The sequence below is a fragment of the Puma concolor genome, chromosome A1 (assembly GCF_028749965.1).
Source record: "Puma concolor isolate L17-30 chromosome A1, mPumCon1.1.hap2, whole genome shotgun sequence".
In the NCBI taxonomy this organism is placed as follows: Eukaryota; Metazoa; Chordata; class Mammalia; order Carnivora; family Felidae; genus Puma; species Puma concolor.
The window spans coordinates 227,992,338-228,010,798 of record NC_141667.1 but is presented as its reverse complement, the minus strand read 5'-3'; the positions used below and the strand labels follow the sequence as shown (position 1 = coordinate 228,010,798).

Below are 18,461 nucleotides of genomic sequence, written 5' to 3'. Positions count from 1 at the left end.
CTATATGCTAATACTACAGCTAGAACACATTAAATTACATTTTCTTCCAGAAGAAATTCCTCCTTCAAGTGATATGAAATAGAGGTGTTTTTTAGCTATCTATATAGATAGATAGCTAAAATATATGTATGTTTACATATATATACATACACGCATATATATGTGTGTATGTGTGTGTATGTATATATATAAGTTTACTTGCTATTCAGATCATTTGAGTCATCATCACCTGCCAAAGCGGGTGGCTGAGGTGGCTGTTCTTAAGATATTTTAATATAATGTAGAAATTTAAATACTGAATTACATCCATTACGCAGTCAGATCCATGAGAGATTCAAATGCGTTGTAATTTGTAACCTTAACTGATTGCCATGTTAATGCTAGGTCAGCTCTGGCTGTATTTCAATTTTTCTGACTTACTTTGTTTTTATATATTTGGCCTTCTATACTATTTTATATAACAAAATAAGGCTATCAGTTTAGAAAAACTATTGATTTCACTAACTGTTAATAGCAATTGTGCAGCACATTTTATGTCTATACTAGTCCTAACTCCACCTGTTTGTAGCGTCCCAGTGGCAACCACTTCTCTCTTCAGATGTGGATGCGTTCTTGTTTTCTTCATACTTCTGTACTTTCAAAAATGATCTGATTGGGGTGCCTGGGTGGCTCAGTCAGTTAAGCAAGTGACTTTTAGCTCAGGTCATGATCTCACGGTTCAGGAGTTCAAGCCCCGCATCGGGCTACAGAGCCTGCTTGGACTTCTCTCTCTGCCCCTTCCTCACTTGCACACTCTCTCCCTCTCTCTCAAAATAAAGAAACTTTAAAATTAAAAAAAATGATCTCATGTAATGATTATCCAATTCACACAAAAGTACAATTGTGTAGAATTGTGTACTTTTATGTATCAGAAAGCCAAGTTTGTGGGGAGGTGCAGATTTTTTATAGAAAATGGTGATCTTAGAGCCCCAAGACATGGGGGGCTTTCTCCTACGCCAGCTCCTAGGTCTCCATGAGACATGAACTTTCTCGGCCTGCTTCCTCATCTGTGAGATGAGGGTAGGTGATTACACCCCCCACCTTTCTCAAAGCTTTTCTGAAAGCAAACCGGATGAAGGGGAAAATGTTCTCTAATTCTGTAATTGTGAAGTCATATGTAAGTGCAGCATAAACTTATAAGAAAGTAATAGGTTGTTTTTTATACAAAAAGCCAAGCAATCATGATCACCCGTATTATTTTGGTTGTGATTAGGCACTGAAGAAGATGTGGTAAAGTCCAAGAAAACCTTCAGAAGTCAAGCAATAGTGAATCAGAACGCAGAGACAGAACTTATGCTGGAAGGGGATGATGATGCAGTCAGCTTGCTGCAGGAGAAAGAAATCGACAATCTTGCAGGTAAATGTGTAAATATTTTTCTTCTACTTGTTATGAGTGATAAATACACACAAAGTTCCTGAACTGGAGATCTGTCTCCTGGTGAATGAGTTTGTACCAGTGGTTGGAACAAGGCTGAATCTCGTGAACATTAATCATTTACTTTATCTCGTTTCTTATATTGGAGAGAAGAAAGTACATACCAAACAAATATGTTTTTTACTACTAATAATTGAATACTGTACCTACTCTCTTTGTAATGAGGAGCAACATTTTAATGTGAGATAGTGTATAGCATAAATTGTCCTCTCTAACTGCCTGAATAATTGGAAGGGGGGACAGAATGCTAGACTCATCAACATACATGTGACTCCAACATGCTAACGGCTGTGAAGAACAGCCACCTCAGCCCCGAGACCATCGAATTTGCCATTTTTTTCCCTGCTGTCACTTTTGGGAATGTCCCTCCCCATTCCTGTTTTTTTTTTTCTCTATCCCCACACTGCTAACCCCCACATTCTTTCACCTGTCTGCCCTCAGTTTCCATCTTGTCCTATGCTGGTCTAATGTCAGTTCAGAGCAGTACCTGCCATGACCATGTGGGATATGGATATCTCAGAGTGTTGGCCTATACCCTTGTTTGGGTTTTAAACCATCTTTGAGACTCTGATGAAAACAGGTTGCTTCACGAAGGTGCACATATAATTTTGTACACAATTTCAGAGGGCTCACTGACCCCTGGAAACCAGTCCATAGAATCATATCCTGGATCTTAAGTGAAAAACTCCTGCTTTAGAGTCAAAAAGTGGCTGAGTCTTCCCTCAATTCTGTATTTTCAGTCCATACCACAGTGGGGAGGCAGGTGCCAGTAGAGAAGTGGACTTGTATTCATCATTCTGTTTACAAAATAGCACTTCTGTTTTCAGAAATGTGCTGAAAATGATCTGGCATGCTTTATGAAAACCTCCAGTGAGGGCCACCTGGGTGGTTCAGTCAGTTAAGCATCTGACTCTTGATTTTGGCTCAGGTCATGATCTCAGGGTTCATGGGATGGAACCCCACATCGGGCTCTGCACCACCAGCACAGAACCTGCTGGGGATTCTCTCTCTCTCTCTCTCTCTCTCTCGCTCTCTCTCTCTCTCTCAAAATAAATAAATAAGCTTTAATTAAAAAGAAAAAAGAAAGCCCCTCGTGATGTTTTCTACCAGTTAGAGATTTCTCTTTTTCCCAGAGGTGTTCTTATTAATTGTAAACTAGAGGTGGCACATTATTCTCCCTCTTCTATAAAATGTTTAATAAGGTTATTCTAATACCAGCTCCTGCATATACCTAGTCTAGTCACTGACGTTTCTGTATCATGAAAATTATGTGTTCCATTTGGAACTCATCCTAAGTCTATGAACAAGTGTTTGCCTTGAATTCCTAGGTAAGCGTTGAAGTTTTGGTTTTGTTGTTTTTGTGGTTTGTTTTACTAGTTCAAAGATTTACTCTGAGGCCATTTGGAAGTTTAAGCAAATGAAGTCTGTGATTTCTTTTTCCCAAAGATTTGTTTTCTCTTTTCCCGGTCTTATTCTTGATCCTAAAGAAGTAGAGAAAATTTATAAACATGTTTTGTTACCTTTTTAGATAATGTGTTGTCTTTCCTCATTCACATATGGTAATAAATATGTTCAATAATTATACAATTTAGTTTAGACTCTCCATTATAAAAGTAATTAATTAGTTGATACAAATTTGGCTGGTACCCTGAAGTTTATTGTAAAAAGATTTTCCCTGTACTATCAGAGGCAAAATCCAATAAAGACTCATAACTTCTTTATGTTTCTCTCCTTTAATGATAGCTAGAGTAATTATTAATATTAATTAACAGTTTTTTTACTTGTATTTATTTTTGAGAGACAGAGACAGAGAACAAGCAGGGAAGGGACAGAGAGAGAGGGAGACACAGCATCTGAAGCAGGCCCCAAGCTCCGAGCTGTCAGCACAGAGCCTGACGTGGACTCAAGCCCATGAACCATGAGATCACGACCTGAGCCACCCAGGCGCCCCTATTAATTAATACTTTAAACAAAATTCCCAAAATAACATTAAGTTAAAATACCTACAGGACAATGAAAGTATGCTTGCAGTAAATTAGTTAAAAACCTAATTATGTGGCTCTTGACCAACTCACTGTCAAGACTCTTGTAACTTCAGTCTTTTAAACAGATTTTTCTTTGAGCAGATCCACTCCTATCTATTTCCACCTGGTTCGAATTCATACTATTTTTGCAGAATGCTTGTGTCCGATAAATCTTACAAAGTGTCCTAAAATATTGATCCCTGATCTGGTCAGTAATGTTCATCTTCAAAACAGCAATCCATGAATGTGACACTGAGCTTTGAATGCAGTAGAAAAGAAGGAGGGGATGGATGTTTTGCGAAGGGAGAAGTAAAGGTAACAGAAATAGTCTGCATAATATATAGGTATACATAGGTTCATCTTGTAAATGCTGAAGCCTGTTTATTATCTAGACTGGCGGGATAGTTACAGTGTCACAGAGAAATCATTTTTAGAAGTTAATTACAAACCACTATTCTTAGATTTAAGAGGTTAATAAAATTGCGGACCACATAAATATGTAACTTTTTGGTTGTCTTTTTCTCCAAAACTAAAATTTATTAAATAATAGTGGCTTTCTCGTATATAACTTAAAGTTCTATATATCCAAATAGTGCTAAGCTGCCTTTATAAAGAGTGCTTCTGTATCACAGGAGATGTACACTCATTAAAATCCAGGACATCCTAAAATTAGTATAATCTGATACTGTTGTCTGGAAATATTATGTAAGATAACAAACGCCCATTTTCCATTTCTGGGATTAAAAATTACAGGTTGATCTTTTCATGATTTAGTGATAGGACTTGCATATCAGTAATGTAAGAAATGTACCTTCAAAAGTATACAAGTACTTAAGAGTTCTTACATTTTAGAGTTTCGTTGAATGAAGGCACCATTTTTATAATAACAATGGTAAACCTAAGTCTGCCGATTAGCCTAATTCATTTTCTTGTTCTTACAAAGCCCTGTTTTGCTGATAGGCACACAAATGAGGAGACCATGCATTATAATTTGTCAATATGCAATATTTCTTATGAGTCAAGTTAAATTCCAAGAAAAAAAAATACGCTAATTAGAATAGAAAACTAAGGAAAGTACTAATTTGGTTAAGATTAATTCTATTCTGTGGCTTACAAGACAGGTTCAGTGTTTGTTTATAAAAAGAAAAAGAGAAGAATAGCTGCGTGGCTTCCTAAGAACCAGGCGGTGTTCAAAGAGCTTTATATGCAGTAACCTATTTCATGTTCACGATAACCCTATGACCTAGATACTATTATTACCCTAATTTTACAAATGAGGCTTTAGAGGCCAAGACAGATTAATTTGCTTGTGTAAGATTAAAAAGTAAATAAAATAATGTATTTTCTCTTAAATACATAGTTTATGGTTTGAATTGAAATATACCAAATACTATATTTAAATATGCATGTGTATATACTTAAAGACTCTCCTAAAATAATGTCAAAACAAGATCCTCAGCTTATACCTCCATTTTTACATTGGTCCATTATACTATATTTAGAAGTCTATGAATATGCCCAATAATTAATTTTGATTTTATATATCAGTTCTCTAAAATCATTCCGGTAAGTTAAGAAAATTGGGTAGAGTATTTTTTAGCACAATTTTATTTGAATTTTGACTCCTTTTTTTCCCCATTTTCTTTGGAGTTTTCTAGTTTTAATAAAGATAAAATGGTCCACAAATTTTACAGCTTTAAATGTCATACAATTTTCTGTTTCACTTTTTAGTTCCCTTTCTTCCCAAGCTGTTCATCTCAAGAGGCAAGTTAAATGTGTGTGATTATTAATTACTCAATTTATTATGCATTGTAGCAAGTGGCTAATATAATTATAATATAGAAGTATGCAAATCAGTTAAGTAATTATTATATTAATAACACCTAACTTTATTTTAATTGCTTTTTTTAGTTTGTAGTGATTCACCAAAGTGAATTAGCACCTAAGATTCCATACGTAACTAAAAATTTCAATTTACTAATTATATTGTTACTTAAAACATTGTAATTAATTAATATAATTTAACTGATTTTAATCTAAAACCCTGATATACATTATAATTTGAAACTTACTTTGCCAAGTTATTTCTTCAAATAATTATTAAGTAACTGAAATTTAAGATTAACTCAAATTTATATGAATTGACAAGTGAATGATTTACTTCAACTGATAGAATTGTGTACCACTGATAAAACGTACCTCCTTTTTTTAGGATGGTAGTTCTGTCACATACACTGAGTGAAAGTACAAATATTTTCCATAACAGATTTGGAATTTGTACAGAAATTTTTTATTGTTACTTACAAATATTAGTCATTTTGCAAAGTTAGGGAATTCTGGGTTCATGTTGATGATGGTCACTTATGGTTCATCAGTTCTGCAAATTATCAAAAAAATGTTTTATCTGTGTAAGCTCTTTTTACCAATAATCCACCCATCCATTCCTACACCAATATCCAAACTTCTTAACCAGAAATATCCTTCACATTTTTCCATTCTACACCTTCCCTTGTATCACTTATCAAAATCTCTACCCATTTTTTATACATATTTTAAACACTTCATGAAGTATTCACTGGCCAGTTTTGTCACCCCATAACCTTTGTGTGGTAGCAATTTTATTGAGACATAATTCACGTGCCATACAACTGACCCATTCAAACGGCACAATTTAATGATTTTTAGTATATTCACAGAGTCATGCAGCCATCATCACAATCTTAGAACACTCCATCACACAAAAAGAAACCTCCACACTCTTTGGCTAGTCCACCCAATTTCCCATGCCCCCTCTACAGGCCTAGAGGACCAGTAATCTACTTTCTGTCTCCATAGATTTGACTATTCTGGACATCTCGTATAAATATAATTGTATAATATGTAGTCTTTTGTGATTAGCTTATTTTACTTACCATTATGTTTTCAAGACTCATCCATGTAATAGCATGCATGTCCTTTTTATGGTGAATAATATTCCATTGAATAGCTATTTCACATTTTGTTTATCCACTCATTAATTGTTGGACATTTGGTGTGTTTCCACTTTTTGGCTACTGTGATTAACAGTATGAACATTCACATACAACATTTTATGCCAACATGTGTTTTCATTTCTCTTGAGTATATACCTAGGCATGAAATTTCTAGATCAAATAATAACTCTGTCTTTGACTTTTTGAGGAACTGTTAGACTCTTTTCCAAAGTGGCTGCATCATTTTACATTCCTATCACCAGTGCGTGGGGATCAGATTTCTCCACATCTTTACTGCTCATTATTATCTGTCTTTTTTATTATAGCCACTCCTTGAAATTTTGATTATATCACTCTTAAGATACTGATACAATACAAGATGTTTTTGTGTATGTTTTCTTTTTCCTTTTAGATTGCAAATTCCTTAAATATAGTGGCCATATCCCATATATCTTTGAACCGGGAAGAAATCTTAACACAATTACTTGCACTAAAAATGTTCCCATTGAAAAAAGTTTATGTAGGGGGCGCCTGGGTGGCTCAGTCCATTGAGCGTCTGACTTCGGCTCAGGTCATGATCTCATGGCCTGTGAGTTTGAGCCCCGCGCTCTGTGCTGATAGCTTGGAGCCTGGAGCCTGCTTCAGATTCTATGTCTCCCTCACTCTCTGCCCCTCCCCCACTCATTCTCTGTCTCTATCTCAAAAATAAATAAACATTAAAAAATTAAAGAAAAGAAAAAGTTTATGTAGGTTGAAATAAACTAGAGAGCTAGTTTAATAACTATAGATTATTATCTAGTTAATTTATACCAAAACCAAAAAAACAATTGAGCTATTAGAATTAAGTGTTTGGGGCTTAAATTATTCAGATCATCTGTTCATACTAATTGAATCATTCAAATTACTCAACTCATCAGTTGACTTTTTCAGGGTAAGGACTAAACTAATCTTTCTTCCGTTCCAGTTTTTGCTAACTGTATCATTTTGACTAAATGTCTCTTAAGACTCCCATTTTTAAAGTCAAGATACCACTGTGACTCTTAATCAAAAAATTTTTTTCTCTATCGCACAGAAAAGATATTCTATAACCAAAGGATTATATTGTTATTTTGAATACTTAAAAAGAGTTAACTAGTATAGAAAACTGGCAACGTGGGAAAAAAGTGTTAGAATATGAAAGTTGGATATTTTTATGTGGCTTTTTCAAAGTGATAGATTTTATTATCCTTTACACACACACACAATCACCCCACATACCACACACCAAAGTCCAGAATCCATAACTCAGAAAAAAAATGCATTATGTAAATTTAAGAATGAAAAAGATATAGAAATGAGGAGAACATCTACTAAAAGAAACAGGATGTAATCAGTAAGAGGTTCTCCTAAATGACAGTCAGCTTCCCTGCAGGACACCCCCCTTTAATGCCCTAGACAGTTCCCAAGTATGCTTTCACTGATGTTTAGAGGGCAGTACCTTTTCAGACTATTTTTCTGGTTGTTAATGGGTCAAATTTTTGGTCTGTTTTCTGTTACCTTTATTAATTCATGGTGAATGCAGATATCAAATAATTGGAGGGGAGCTTGCTTAGACTTTGTTTTAAGGTTGACCATTCCTACCTCCCTAAGTCTCTATTTTCTTACATTCACACACCAACTGATTTGCTTACTCATTAACATCTATTAAATATTTAGGAGATAGAACTTTAGGACTCAGAGACTGATAGAAAAAAAATCATCAGAAGGATTAGCACTGCTACCACTACCTCTCAGTAACTTCAGTAACCAGAAAGTTACTTCATAAAATATGTCTACCCTAATAAGTGAAAGTAGACAATTCCGATGATCAGATAAGTGGGGCACCTGAGTGCCTCAGTTGGTTAAACATCTGACTCTTGATTTAGGCTCAGGTCATGATCTCACGGTTCGTGAGTTTGAGCTCCACATCAGCCTCTGGGTTGACAGCTTGGAGCCTGCTGGAGATTCTCTCTCTCCCTCTCTCTCTCAAAATAAACATTTTTTTAAGATGATCAGATAGATACTGTAGGCCTTCCAATGTTCTAACTTGGAATGTCCAGATACCAGAGGCAAAAGTTGTTTATATATACATTGAACGTTACCTAAAAACTGAGCTAAGAAAGGTGGATAAAGCAAAATATACAACATACAAGGAGGACAAACTCAAGATTATAGAAAAATATAATAAAAATACAGGAACAACAGGAACTCGAAAAGCTAAGAGTTTTTCAGAGAAATGTTATTTAAAAAGAAAAAAGTTTGAACCTAAACATAGAAAAGTTTTATTATAATTGTTTAATGGAATAAGAGAACATACTACAGAAGGAACAAGTTCAGTGTTAAACAGATAAACTCATACCATATCTGCTTAAGCCTAACTACTCCATGCAATCCAGTTCAAATATGGTTAATGACCAGTATTTCCCTAACAAAACTAGTATTTTTTGCAAGATTTCTCCATATTTATTTTATGTAGTTTTAGTTACAGAGTCAAACTAGAATTGAATCGATCTGATATTTGTATTTAGGGGGAAAATGCCTTTTAAACATTCTGGATTCTCTAAGATGCATTTTGCTCAGTATTTTCCCCTTAATTTTTAAGCCCATGTGTATTTCAAGGGAAATTTAATCCATATGTCCCTGACTCACTCACACTTAACTCATCAAAATATTGTTTAGTAAAAGCATTTGATGTTGAAAAAGCCTTATGAGTCTGTATAAGTCTTTTTTCTCTCTCTTTGAATTAGGAAGTTGCTTTGCTAGTCATAAATAGTATACCCAAAGGGTTCACATTCAGCTTCAAACACAGAATTCACAGAGCTCTTGGACACAACATTAACACATGCCCATTGCCTACAAAAGCTAAAATATTTAAACTCCTAACTCAATTTTTTGATTCAGTTAAAGAATTATAAAAATAAATAAAAGCTTTACCTTGACTACCTAGCCTTTCTACTCTCTCCTCATTATTTTTGCAAGGTCTACAAGGCCATTTTAGAGTCTACAACATTTTGCTATAATCCATATTTTGTTGTTTCCAAAAATGTATGTCTCCTTCCACCATGTAGTCTATAAAAATGCTTTTAAGGTACTCTTAATTATAACACAACCTGCCAGCCCAACTATGTAAATTTAAAATATAATAAAAAGACAAATTCAACTATTATTTAGTAGTTCACCAGCCATGATTCAAATAATATATAGCATTTTTCCATCTTTTCTTAAGAAACCATCCTTTGTTATGCTGCAAGTGTTCCACAAACCACAACAATGCCTATTCTTCCTAATACAGTTCTAGTTGAAACCTATTTTTATTTTTTTATTTGTTTCTCTGTACAGAGACTTTCCCATAAAGTAATTCCTATACAGACTTATATTTATTCCCAACCTGAAAAGCAGAGGTGACAAAGAACTGAACTAACTTATCAGTAGACCAGATCTCTCCTACATGTAGGGGACTAAACTCTCCTATGCTGTGTTTTTTAAAAAGTACGTGAATGAGTATGTTAATCACCTACTGGAAATATATGGGTCATCTTGTCTGTCACACTTGGAGGAATAAACAAACAAACAAAAAAAGTTCCTACTGCCAAACTGTGGATGTCAGCAACTTGGAGAAGAAGAGATGAGTATTCATCATCGCATATTGCCACACCTGTGAGGACTCCGGTGGTCTCTCCAAAAGAATTTAGCACTAATACAAACATTATATAAAAACTGATCTTGGGGCGCCTGGGTGGCGCAGTCGGTTAAGCGTCCGACTTCAGCCAGGTCACGATCTCGCGGTCTGTGAGTTCGAGCCCCGCGTCAGGCTCTGGGCTGATGGCTCAGAGCCTGGAGCCTGTTTCCGATTCTGTGTCTCCCTCTCTCTCTGCCCCTCCCCCGTTCATGCTCTGTCTGTCTCTGTCCCAAAAATAAATAAATGTTGAAAAAAAAAAAAAAAACTGATCTTGCCACTGCATTTAAAGCCATAATATACAAAAGGACAAGTAAGTTTTTCTGCAGAGCGAAAATATTTTATTTATTTGATTATTTTATTTCCATGGCTTGGTGTTATAGAGCCAAAGTAATATCCTGCAGAAGGTACTTAAGGACAAGTATTTACATGGTGGTCAATTTGTAAGTTGTTATCACAGTAGAAGCTGCTCCATCAGTTCAAATCATCAGCCCAATAAATATAAGTGTAGAACTTTTCATCAGCAAAAAGGAAGGGAAAGCCAGACTGAGTTGCCTGTCTAAATATTGTTTTTTGTATTGTATCTTTTTCCAGTTAAAATGTTCAGGCATTTACTTGATCAGAAGATGACTGATTGCAATGTCTTACGCTTTTTTAATTCAAAAGTTCTGTTGAATTTTTCCTTCATTTAGGTCACTAACAAACAAAACTACTTAGTTGTAGCCTTATTACAGTTCAATTGTATACGAAACAGGATTGTTAAGAACCAGGTATCACAAAAACTTTCTTAAAAAATCTTCTATCTAAGGTTGAGCTAGAAGGAGTCTCAATTCACCAACCAGTTTTCTGGGGAGAAAAATGAGCTTGATAGGTAGTAAAGAGGTATGTGTGGATGGGCACATGAAGCTGGGAGACATAATTAAAATTTACTGAAAGAAAAAAATACCATAGGCAGTAACTTTCAATTCTGAATTAGGTAGCATAGTTCATTTTAGGGTGTGGAAATTAGGGGTTCAGACATTGGGGTATTTACTCATGATCACATTACAAGCAAAGAGATAAGCTGAGATTTAAACCCATTTTTCTTCCTCTGTTAAAGCCCTTGTTCATTTTACTATTCCATTATATATAAACCAGTGTTTGCTTGGTTTTTAATTCTAAGTTGTAACCCATTGTGGGTAAGCAAATCAACTATGTGGATTATTACCCACATTATTTGTAAATAAAATAAAATAAAAGAGAAAATAATAAATTCAAATACAAAACTTCAAAATTCATCACACATAGTAAAGATAAGAACTGGAAGGACTTGCTGGGTCCTTATTCTCTGATGCCAGATCCCAACTTGATTGAGGTTGGATGTGGTCATCCAAGCAAAACAATTATCAATATTGAATATCTACTATATGCATGATATTATGGTGGGTGCTTGGAGTAAAAAGACACATACGATTAAAGTTTCTGCTTCCAAGGAGGTTATAGTCTAGAGGAAACATACACAATGAAAAACAGCAGCAACCTAGATATACAAAGGGAACAACAATAACACAAAACAGGACCCTTGACTACCATGCGGATTCTGGAAGGCCTTCCTAGAATAGGTGTTTCCTGTATTGAGTCCAGAAACGTAAGTAAAGGATTTCAAAAGATTTAAAGGGTTGTTATTGCAGACAGTGGAAACAATTATATACTAAAATATCACCCTCCCTGTGAAACTACAGTAGTTCTAAACTATTCAGGTAAATGTATGAGGCAGGGAGTTTGTGAAGTTGAGACTAACAAGCTCCTGGGGGAACGTTATGTGCCATGAGGACCCTGGATTTTTATCCTGAAGGCCACAATGAGACAGTGAAGGATTTTAAGCATGGAGATGATAAGATCCAATTTAAAAAATTTGAAAGAAATCACTCAGGCCACTGTGTAGCTTGTGGTTTTAGGATGCCAAAACTTGAGGTAAAAGGCTGTTGTTCGAAGCAGAGGCACTGAGAGCCTGAACCGATTTTAAACTGGTGGTGGCAGAAAAGGGAAGGGGACACTTAAAAAAAAACACTTAAAAGGTAATGTGTCAGGGACTGTGATAATGGGCTGGTTGTGAGGAGTAAGAACGAGGGGCACCTGGCCTAGGAGAGGGAATGATCTAGGAATTATTAAATGTTTTTGGGAATGCAAAGATGCAAGGTTTTAGGGGAGAGGAGAATGACGTTGATTGGTTTAGCTTGGTCAGATGGCTATCTGACATTTTCAAACGGTTGTCAAGGTTTGGAATTTGAGAGCCAATGTTGGACATAGAGTTTATAATTAAAACACTGAAATCACCCAAGGAAAGTGAGAATACATATGGAGAAGAGCAGCAGGCCAAAGTCAGAACCCACCAAGGGTACTAACAAGGAAGTCAGGCACTAAGAGAACAATAAAGAACAGTATGCTCTAGAAGTCAAAGAACTCTCCTCTTGTTCAACATTTTTCACACTGATACTCCTTAGGACACAGGTATTTTGAAATATGCTAATGAGGGGGGAGTATCGCTAAATGTGTTTGGAAAACTCTGGGTTTAAATATACAATGTTATGCAGGGTTTTTTTTGGACCGATGGATAGATTTTCTGAGCTTTTAACACATGAATTCACATGTGCTCCTCTGCCACTGTGGCCTAAGTAGAGGATAAAAGTGCATGCAAAAGGAGTGAACAGGGGTGGAGAACTAAGAAGGAGAAGCTGATGTGTAGAAACTTAACAAAGGAGGGCAGGGGCAAAGATAAGACAGTAGCTAGAGGGGGCAGGGAGGGTAGGACCAAACCCCAGGTAGAGTGAGTAACTGGTTTGAACAGGATGAAAGATACATTTTCTGAAACTGGGGGAAAAAAGAGAGAGAGAAAGATAATGACAAATGCAGAGGCAGAAAAGTCTCAGATGGAGGAAGGCATCAAGGTAAATGACAAATTTTCATTTTTCTCCAAAATATGAATACTTCATTTATTACCGAAGCAGGATGGACAGATGTTCATAGTGAATTTTCTAGGAAGGAACCATATATCTAATCATCTTCTCAACAAGATGTGTGACCACAAAAAAAGGATAAACACCACCGTGCCACACTGTAGCATCTGAGCTTTAATCATTGATTCCTTAACCTGAAACATCTCACATTCACAACTTGGTATGTGTTTTCAATTTCACATCATACTGTCCCTCCCCCTTCACATGTCCTAATCACTGGCCAGTCTTACTTCTCCTGTACACATACTGCAGCTGTGTGTCTGTTCAAACTCTTCTGCTCTGCTTACAATGCTCTTCCCCCTCGTATCCATCTGTCCACATCCTACCCATCCATTACAGCTCACTTCAAATACCATTGCCATCATCCTGTCCCAATTACAGCTATCCCCCCAAAAAAGGCTGGGTGGAAACCATCACGGTTCAGTGAATGTCTATGGAATTTTTTTTTCTGTCCCTTCCTTGTTGGGAGGCATGTATACATAACAGCCCTGACTTTGAAGTCAGATAACCAGGGCAGAATCTTGTCTCTACCATTTACTAGTTGTATGACCTTCCCTAAATTACTTCACCACTTCGTCTCATTTCCTATCTGTGAAATGGACACAATAGCAGTTCCTGCATATCATAGGTTTGTTGTTATGAGGAACAAATGAGATCAGTTCATGTAAAGTGCTTTAACAATGCTTAGATAGCTTTTCTCCTTTATGTCATTACCGCGTGTATATATTTCTTACCTGTACGATGTACTATAAGCTCTCGAGTAAAATTCATGTCTCATACTTTAGTCTGTGCTCTCTTAGTACCCAAAACAGTGAATAATTTTTGTTGACCACATGAATGAATGAATGGATGCTGAGTTAAGTATGTTTCTCTAAGCATTTAAATTATAAGGAGGGAACAACTTAGTAGGAAAACTATGGCAGTTATAACATTATGCCATTAAAAAAAAATAATAGTATACATGTGACATAACTACAATGACCAATTACATTATAACCCTTGTTGGTTTTCAGCATATCTTTTACTTATGTTTTCTCTAAAATGCAGTGTCTTTCATATTTTTAAAGCACAACTTGAAATGAATTCCAGAAAAATGTAAAGGGTGTGATCTGTTAATGTGTCTTTTTACTAGTACATCCACATGCAATAATGGTGTATTTCTTTTTCTATTTTCAATTCCATAAAGATATATTGCATACCATGCAACAGCCACTGTGTTAGAGGAAGAAGGTAACACCCTTTTCTTTAAGTAGCTTATGCCAAATGGGAGGATAGACGTTTAAATACATATATGAAATATATTATAAGGCTGCAGTAAACGTGCACCTATGAAGGCTAGGCCCTTACTCCACCCAAGGGTACAAAGACTTGGTCCTCCTGGTCCAATAGATTTAAATCATCTCCTCTGGTTTATTCACTCATCTAGTCCAGTAGGAATTTACTCTTCTCAATCATTAAATGATATCCTCGTGCCATAAAAGAGTCACTACGCTTCCAGAAAGTAAAAAATGTATTCCATATGTTGAACTAAATGTGATATAACTAGAAACACAAATCTCATCTGGATCACCTAGTGAATCAAAAGACAGAACAAATGAGCACAACGAACATTAAAATGATCGCTGTTTCTTAGTAGATTTTTGTGCTAAAAATAACTCAGTTAAAATTTACTTAGCGTATATATGCTTTATAAGTTTTTTTTCCTATAAAATTACTCATTGCCTTTGTGGAAAATGCACGGGTTTTTGTTGACTTATTTTTTATAGAAAAAATGATCTGTTCTACAAATATATTGGAAAACCTAAATGGTAGGTTAAAATTAGAGCCTATCAGATTATCTCTTGGTTCATTTAAAAATTATTTATTATAAACATGCTAAATAAGATGAGATGCTAGATAATGTTAGTGCAGAAATAGGTGTTCTACCATGATGAACAAATATTTTGTTAAAATGCAGTTTTCTATTGCTCTTATATAGAGGGCTCCATTCTTTCTGTTTCCATTTCAGACTGTGTTGCGTTTTACCACAGGTAGCTTTACTCAGATCTGAAGACCTTGATGTGGTTCTTAAACACGTGTATAATTTTATACAATAATAATCTAAGGAAACCAGTGTATTATGGGGATGGTTGGTTATTGTCCATCTCAATCTAAAAATAGATTACGTTTGGGGCACCTGCGTGGCTCAGTTGGTTAAGTATCCGACTTCGGCTCAGGTCATGATCCCATAGTCCATGAGTTCGAGCCCCATGTCGGGCTGTGTGCTGTCAGTTCAGAGCCTGGAGCCTGCATCGGATTCTGTGTCTGCCTCTCTCTCTCTCTGCCCCTCCCCACTCACGCTCTGTCTCTCTCTGTCTCTCAAAAATAAACGTTAAAAAAAATTTTTTTTAAATAAAAATAGATTACATTTGGGGCACCGGGGTGGCTCAGTTGGCTGAGCATCCAACTCCAGATTTCAGCTCAGGTCATGATCTCACTATTGGTTCAGTAGATCCCTTCTTAAGGCTCTGTGCTATCAGCATGGAGTCTGCTTGGGATTTTCTCTGTCCCTCTCTCTCTGACCTTCCTCTACTCATATGTCTATGTGTTCTCTCTCTCTCTCTCTCTCTCTCTCTCTCTCTCTCTCTCTCTCTTTCTCAAATAAATAAACTTAAAAATATGTATAAATAAAGGCAGATTATGTTCAAGAAGTCACCAAAGAGCTTAAGAAGCTACTTCTTGGACACAGTGAGCTTTGTAAAAAATTCAGGTTTATAGAGTGTGTGTAATCAATAGTGGGTGTGTGTGTGTGTGTGTGTGTGTGTGTGTGTGTGTTTGGGAGGGAAGGAGGGAGAGAATAATGCTGGAAGTTAAATTCATAACTCTTGCAATGTGTATTCCATTAGTTGTTCACATTATATTTTTTTGATTCAAGCATAAACATTCTATAACTATTTTCCTGCAAGAAGTTTTTGAAAGCTTCAGAGGATTATTATTCTGAAATTATATTTGGACCACTATCAATATTTTCTGTACATAAAGAAAAGAGTCACTGTCTAGAGATTTTGTTACTATCCTGTCTTTTTTCTTGGGGAATTTCAAATGCTTGAAATCAGGGAACTATCCTGGCTAATAGAAATCTCAGATCTTAACATTTCCTCTTAACTCCCTCTCCCCCAGGCACATACACAAACACCTCCATTTTCTTTATGCCTAAAGCTTTCCTAAGATTTCAAAACAAAGTCCCAGCTCTCTTATATTCTTCATTAGTTCCCTTTAAGTTGTTTTGAGATTAAAGCATGTTATTCCTTGAATTCTATGGGGAAAATGTTTTCTTTAAATTGATATTGCCATACTTAAAAGTAATAGAAGTCCATTGCAGGTAGATACTTTACATGTGTTCAGCTACTCACTCTAGGAGTTTTTCCTACAAATTGTATCATATTATAGAAGAAATTGTAAAGATTACTTCCATATTAAAATTTTATCTTAATTGTTTTTGGAATGATACCTTCTTCCACTAAACAAAGGATTTCAGATTAGTTCTTTTTCTTCTAAGTAATGTCAGGATTTTAAGTTTAATGATTTTATAAAGATTAGTCAATGTTTATTATCCCCCAAATAATTATCTTCTGCATGTTCCTAGAGCAAACTGAATATGTAGTTTTAAAGTAATTGAGGTTGAAGAAAATCTATCTAGTTAATAAAACTTTTATTAATAATTAAACTAAGTTTAGAAAGTATTCAAGTGATACTAAAATTCATTGTAACTTCATGTACACTAAATATAGGTTTGGCCAGTTGAAATTCATCAAATAATTATAATGATGCCAATTTTCATTCAACTTCAGCTCTTTGTCCCTATATAGTCTTCGTTGTACTTTATATTGAAACTTGTAAAGAATCTTAGCCTTGTTTGAAAAATTAATTGCCATAGTTGCCTGTTAATGCCTGTTAGTATGTTACTGACACCCCTAAAAATGACTAATTCCTGTATGTGAGAAAAAGAAAAGCAGCCCTTGACCTCTGGAAACTTGCCTGACCCTTATAAGGAAGCCCAGTATTGTCAGGAGCTAGTATGGAGCTCATAGCTAGGCCCTGGTATTTTCTTATTGGTCATAAACAATCTCACAGAACACCAGCATCAGGCAAGAACTCATGATGATGATGTGAGGCAAAAAATAACTTTATAATTTTGTGCAAGCATTGACAAAAGCAAGGTCACTCTGCATACCACCTAAATATCAAACATTCCCCCGCCCATCTCCTGGTTTATATGGGGGACTGCTGCTTCTTTGCTAATTATAGCTTTAGCCTAGATCTTGCCCTCCATCCCTCTAGATAAGATTTATTAAGACCCATAATCACAGAATTATCCCTGCTTCCCGACAGAGCCCAACTCAGAGCAAATCCAAGCTCCTTGAACTCTTCTCAGAATCACTTAACCAAAGCCCATATCCTACAAAGTCCCTTATGAAGTTGCCCGTTTCTCCCTCATTGCACTGAGCAGTAAACCCGACTTCTTCAGCTACACATGTGTTCCTGGCGGTCTTTGACAAGAGGGTATTGACACATCCATAGCCCCCAAAACTGTCAATATTGAACTAGTAGTTAAGTAAAAATGATGTAAAAGAACCTTGTACACTGTAAAGCTTTATTAGAAAGTTGATGTATTATTAAGATTTCCAGACTTGGAATTTTGTTTTCAGTGGAATCATCCAAACCCACAAGTATTTTTTAACATTCTACTTTTTAAATATATTTGATGAATAGTTCCCTTTCCAAATATAAAACATGTGTATTTTCTACTCTAGGTTTACCATCTCAACTGATTAAAGATGGTGTAACTCTCAAGAGAAGTTCATTCATTTAAAGATTCTTTTCATTATGCTTGGGTGATCTTTGTTCTAGTTCAGATTTTAAATTAGCATTGCAATGAATGTCAAGTAGTATCCCTATCCTTTCAGAAATAGTGATGGATCAATATTTCTTAAACATTACCTGCCAACTCTAAAAGCAAATAACGCTTATTGTTGCTTTCGTCACCACTTTAGATGGTGGCGTTTTAAACTGCTGTGTTCTACGCATCAGTATGGGGGAGGAGGTTCTGACCCCCCCCCCCCATCTGTTTAATGGCCATCACTAGACTTCAGTAGGTGCTAAGAACATTATTGTAACATATCCTTTATTGCCATAATAGTGGTCGGAATGGATATACCTGCATTCAGTCCGGAACTCACCACACCAAGCAAAGTTGGGAAGTTGAATTTGTACCCAGTCATCTTCCAGGACAGAGTCTGCAAGATCGCCATCTTTCTGGGA

At 35.8% G+C, this 18,461-nt stretch overlaps 1 protein-coding gene across 12 annotated transcripts in view; it reads left to right on the top strand.

The window, feature by feature from the left end:
* NBEA (neurobeachin) overlaps positions 1–18,461 on the top strand; it is a 697,478-nt gene that overhangs the window by 466,709 nt on the left and 212,308 nt on the right. For all 12 annotated transcript variants that reach the window (XM_086713686.1, XM_086713662.1, XM_086713695.1 and 9 more), the window contains one exon: positions 1,253–1,396. In XM_086713686.1, coding sequence (XP_086569812.1) covers positions 1,253–1,396 — 144 coding nt within the window. The remainder of the gene's footprint in view (positions 1–1,252; positions 1,397–18,461) is intronic.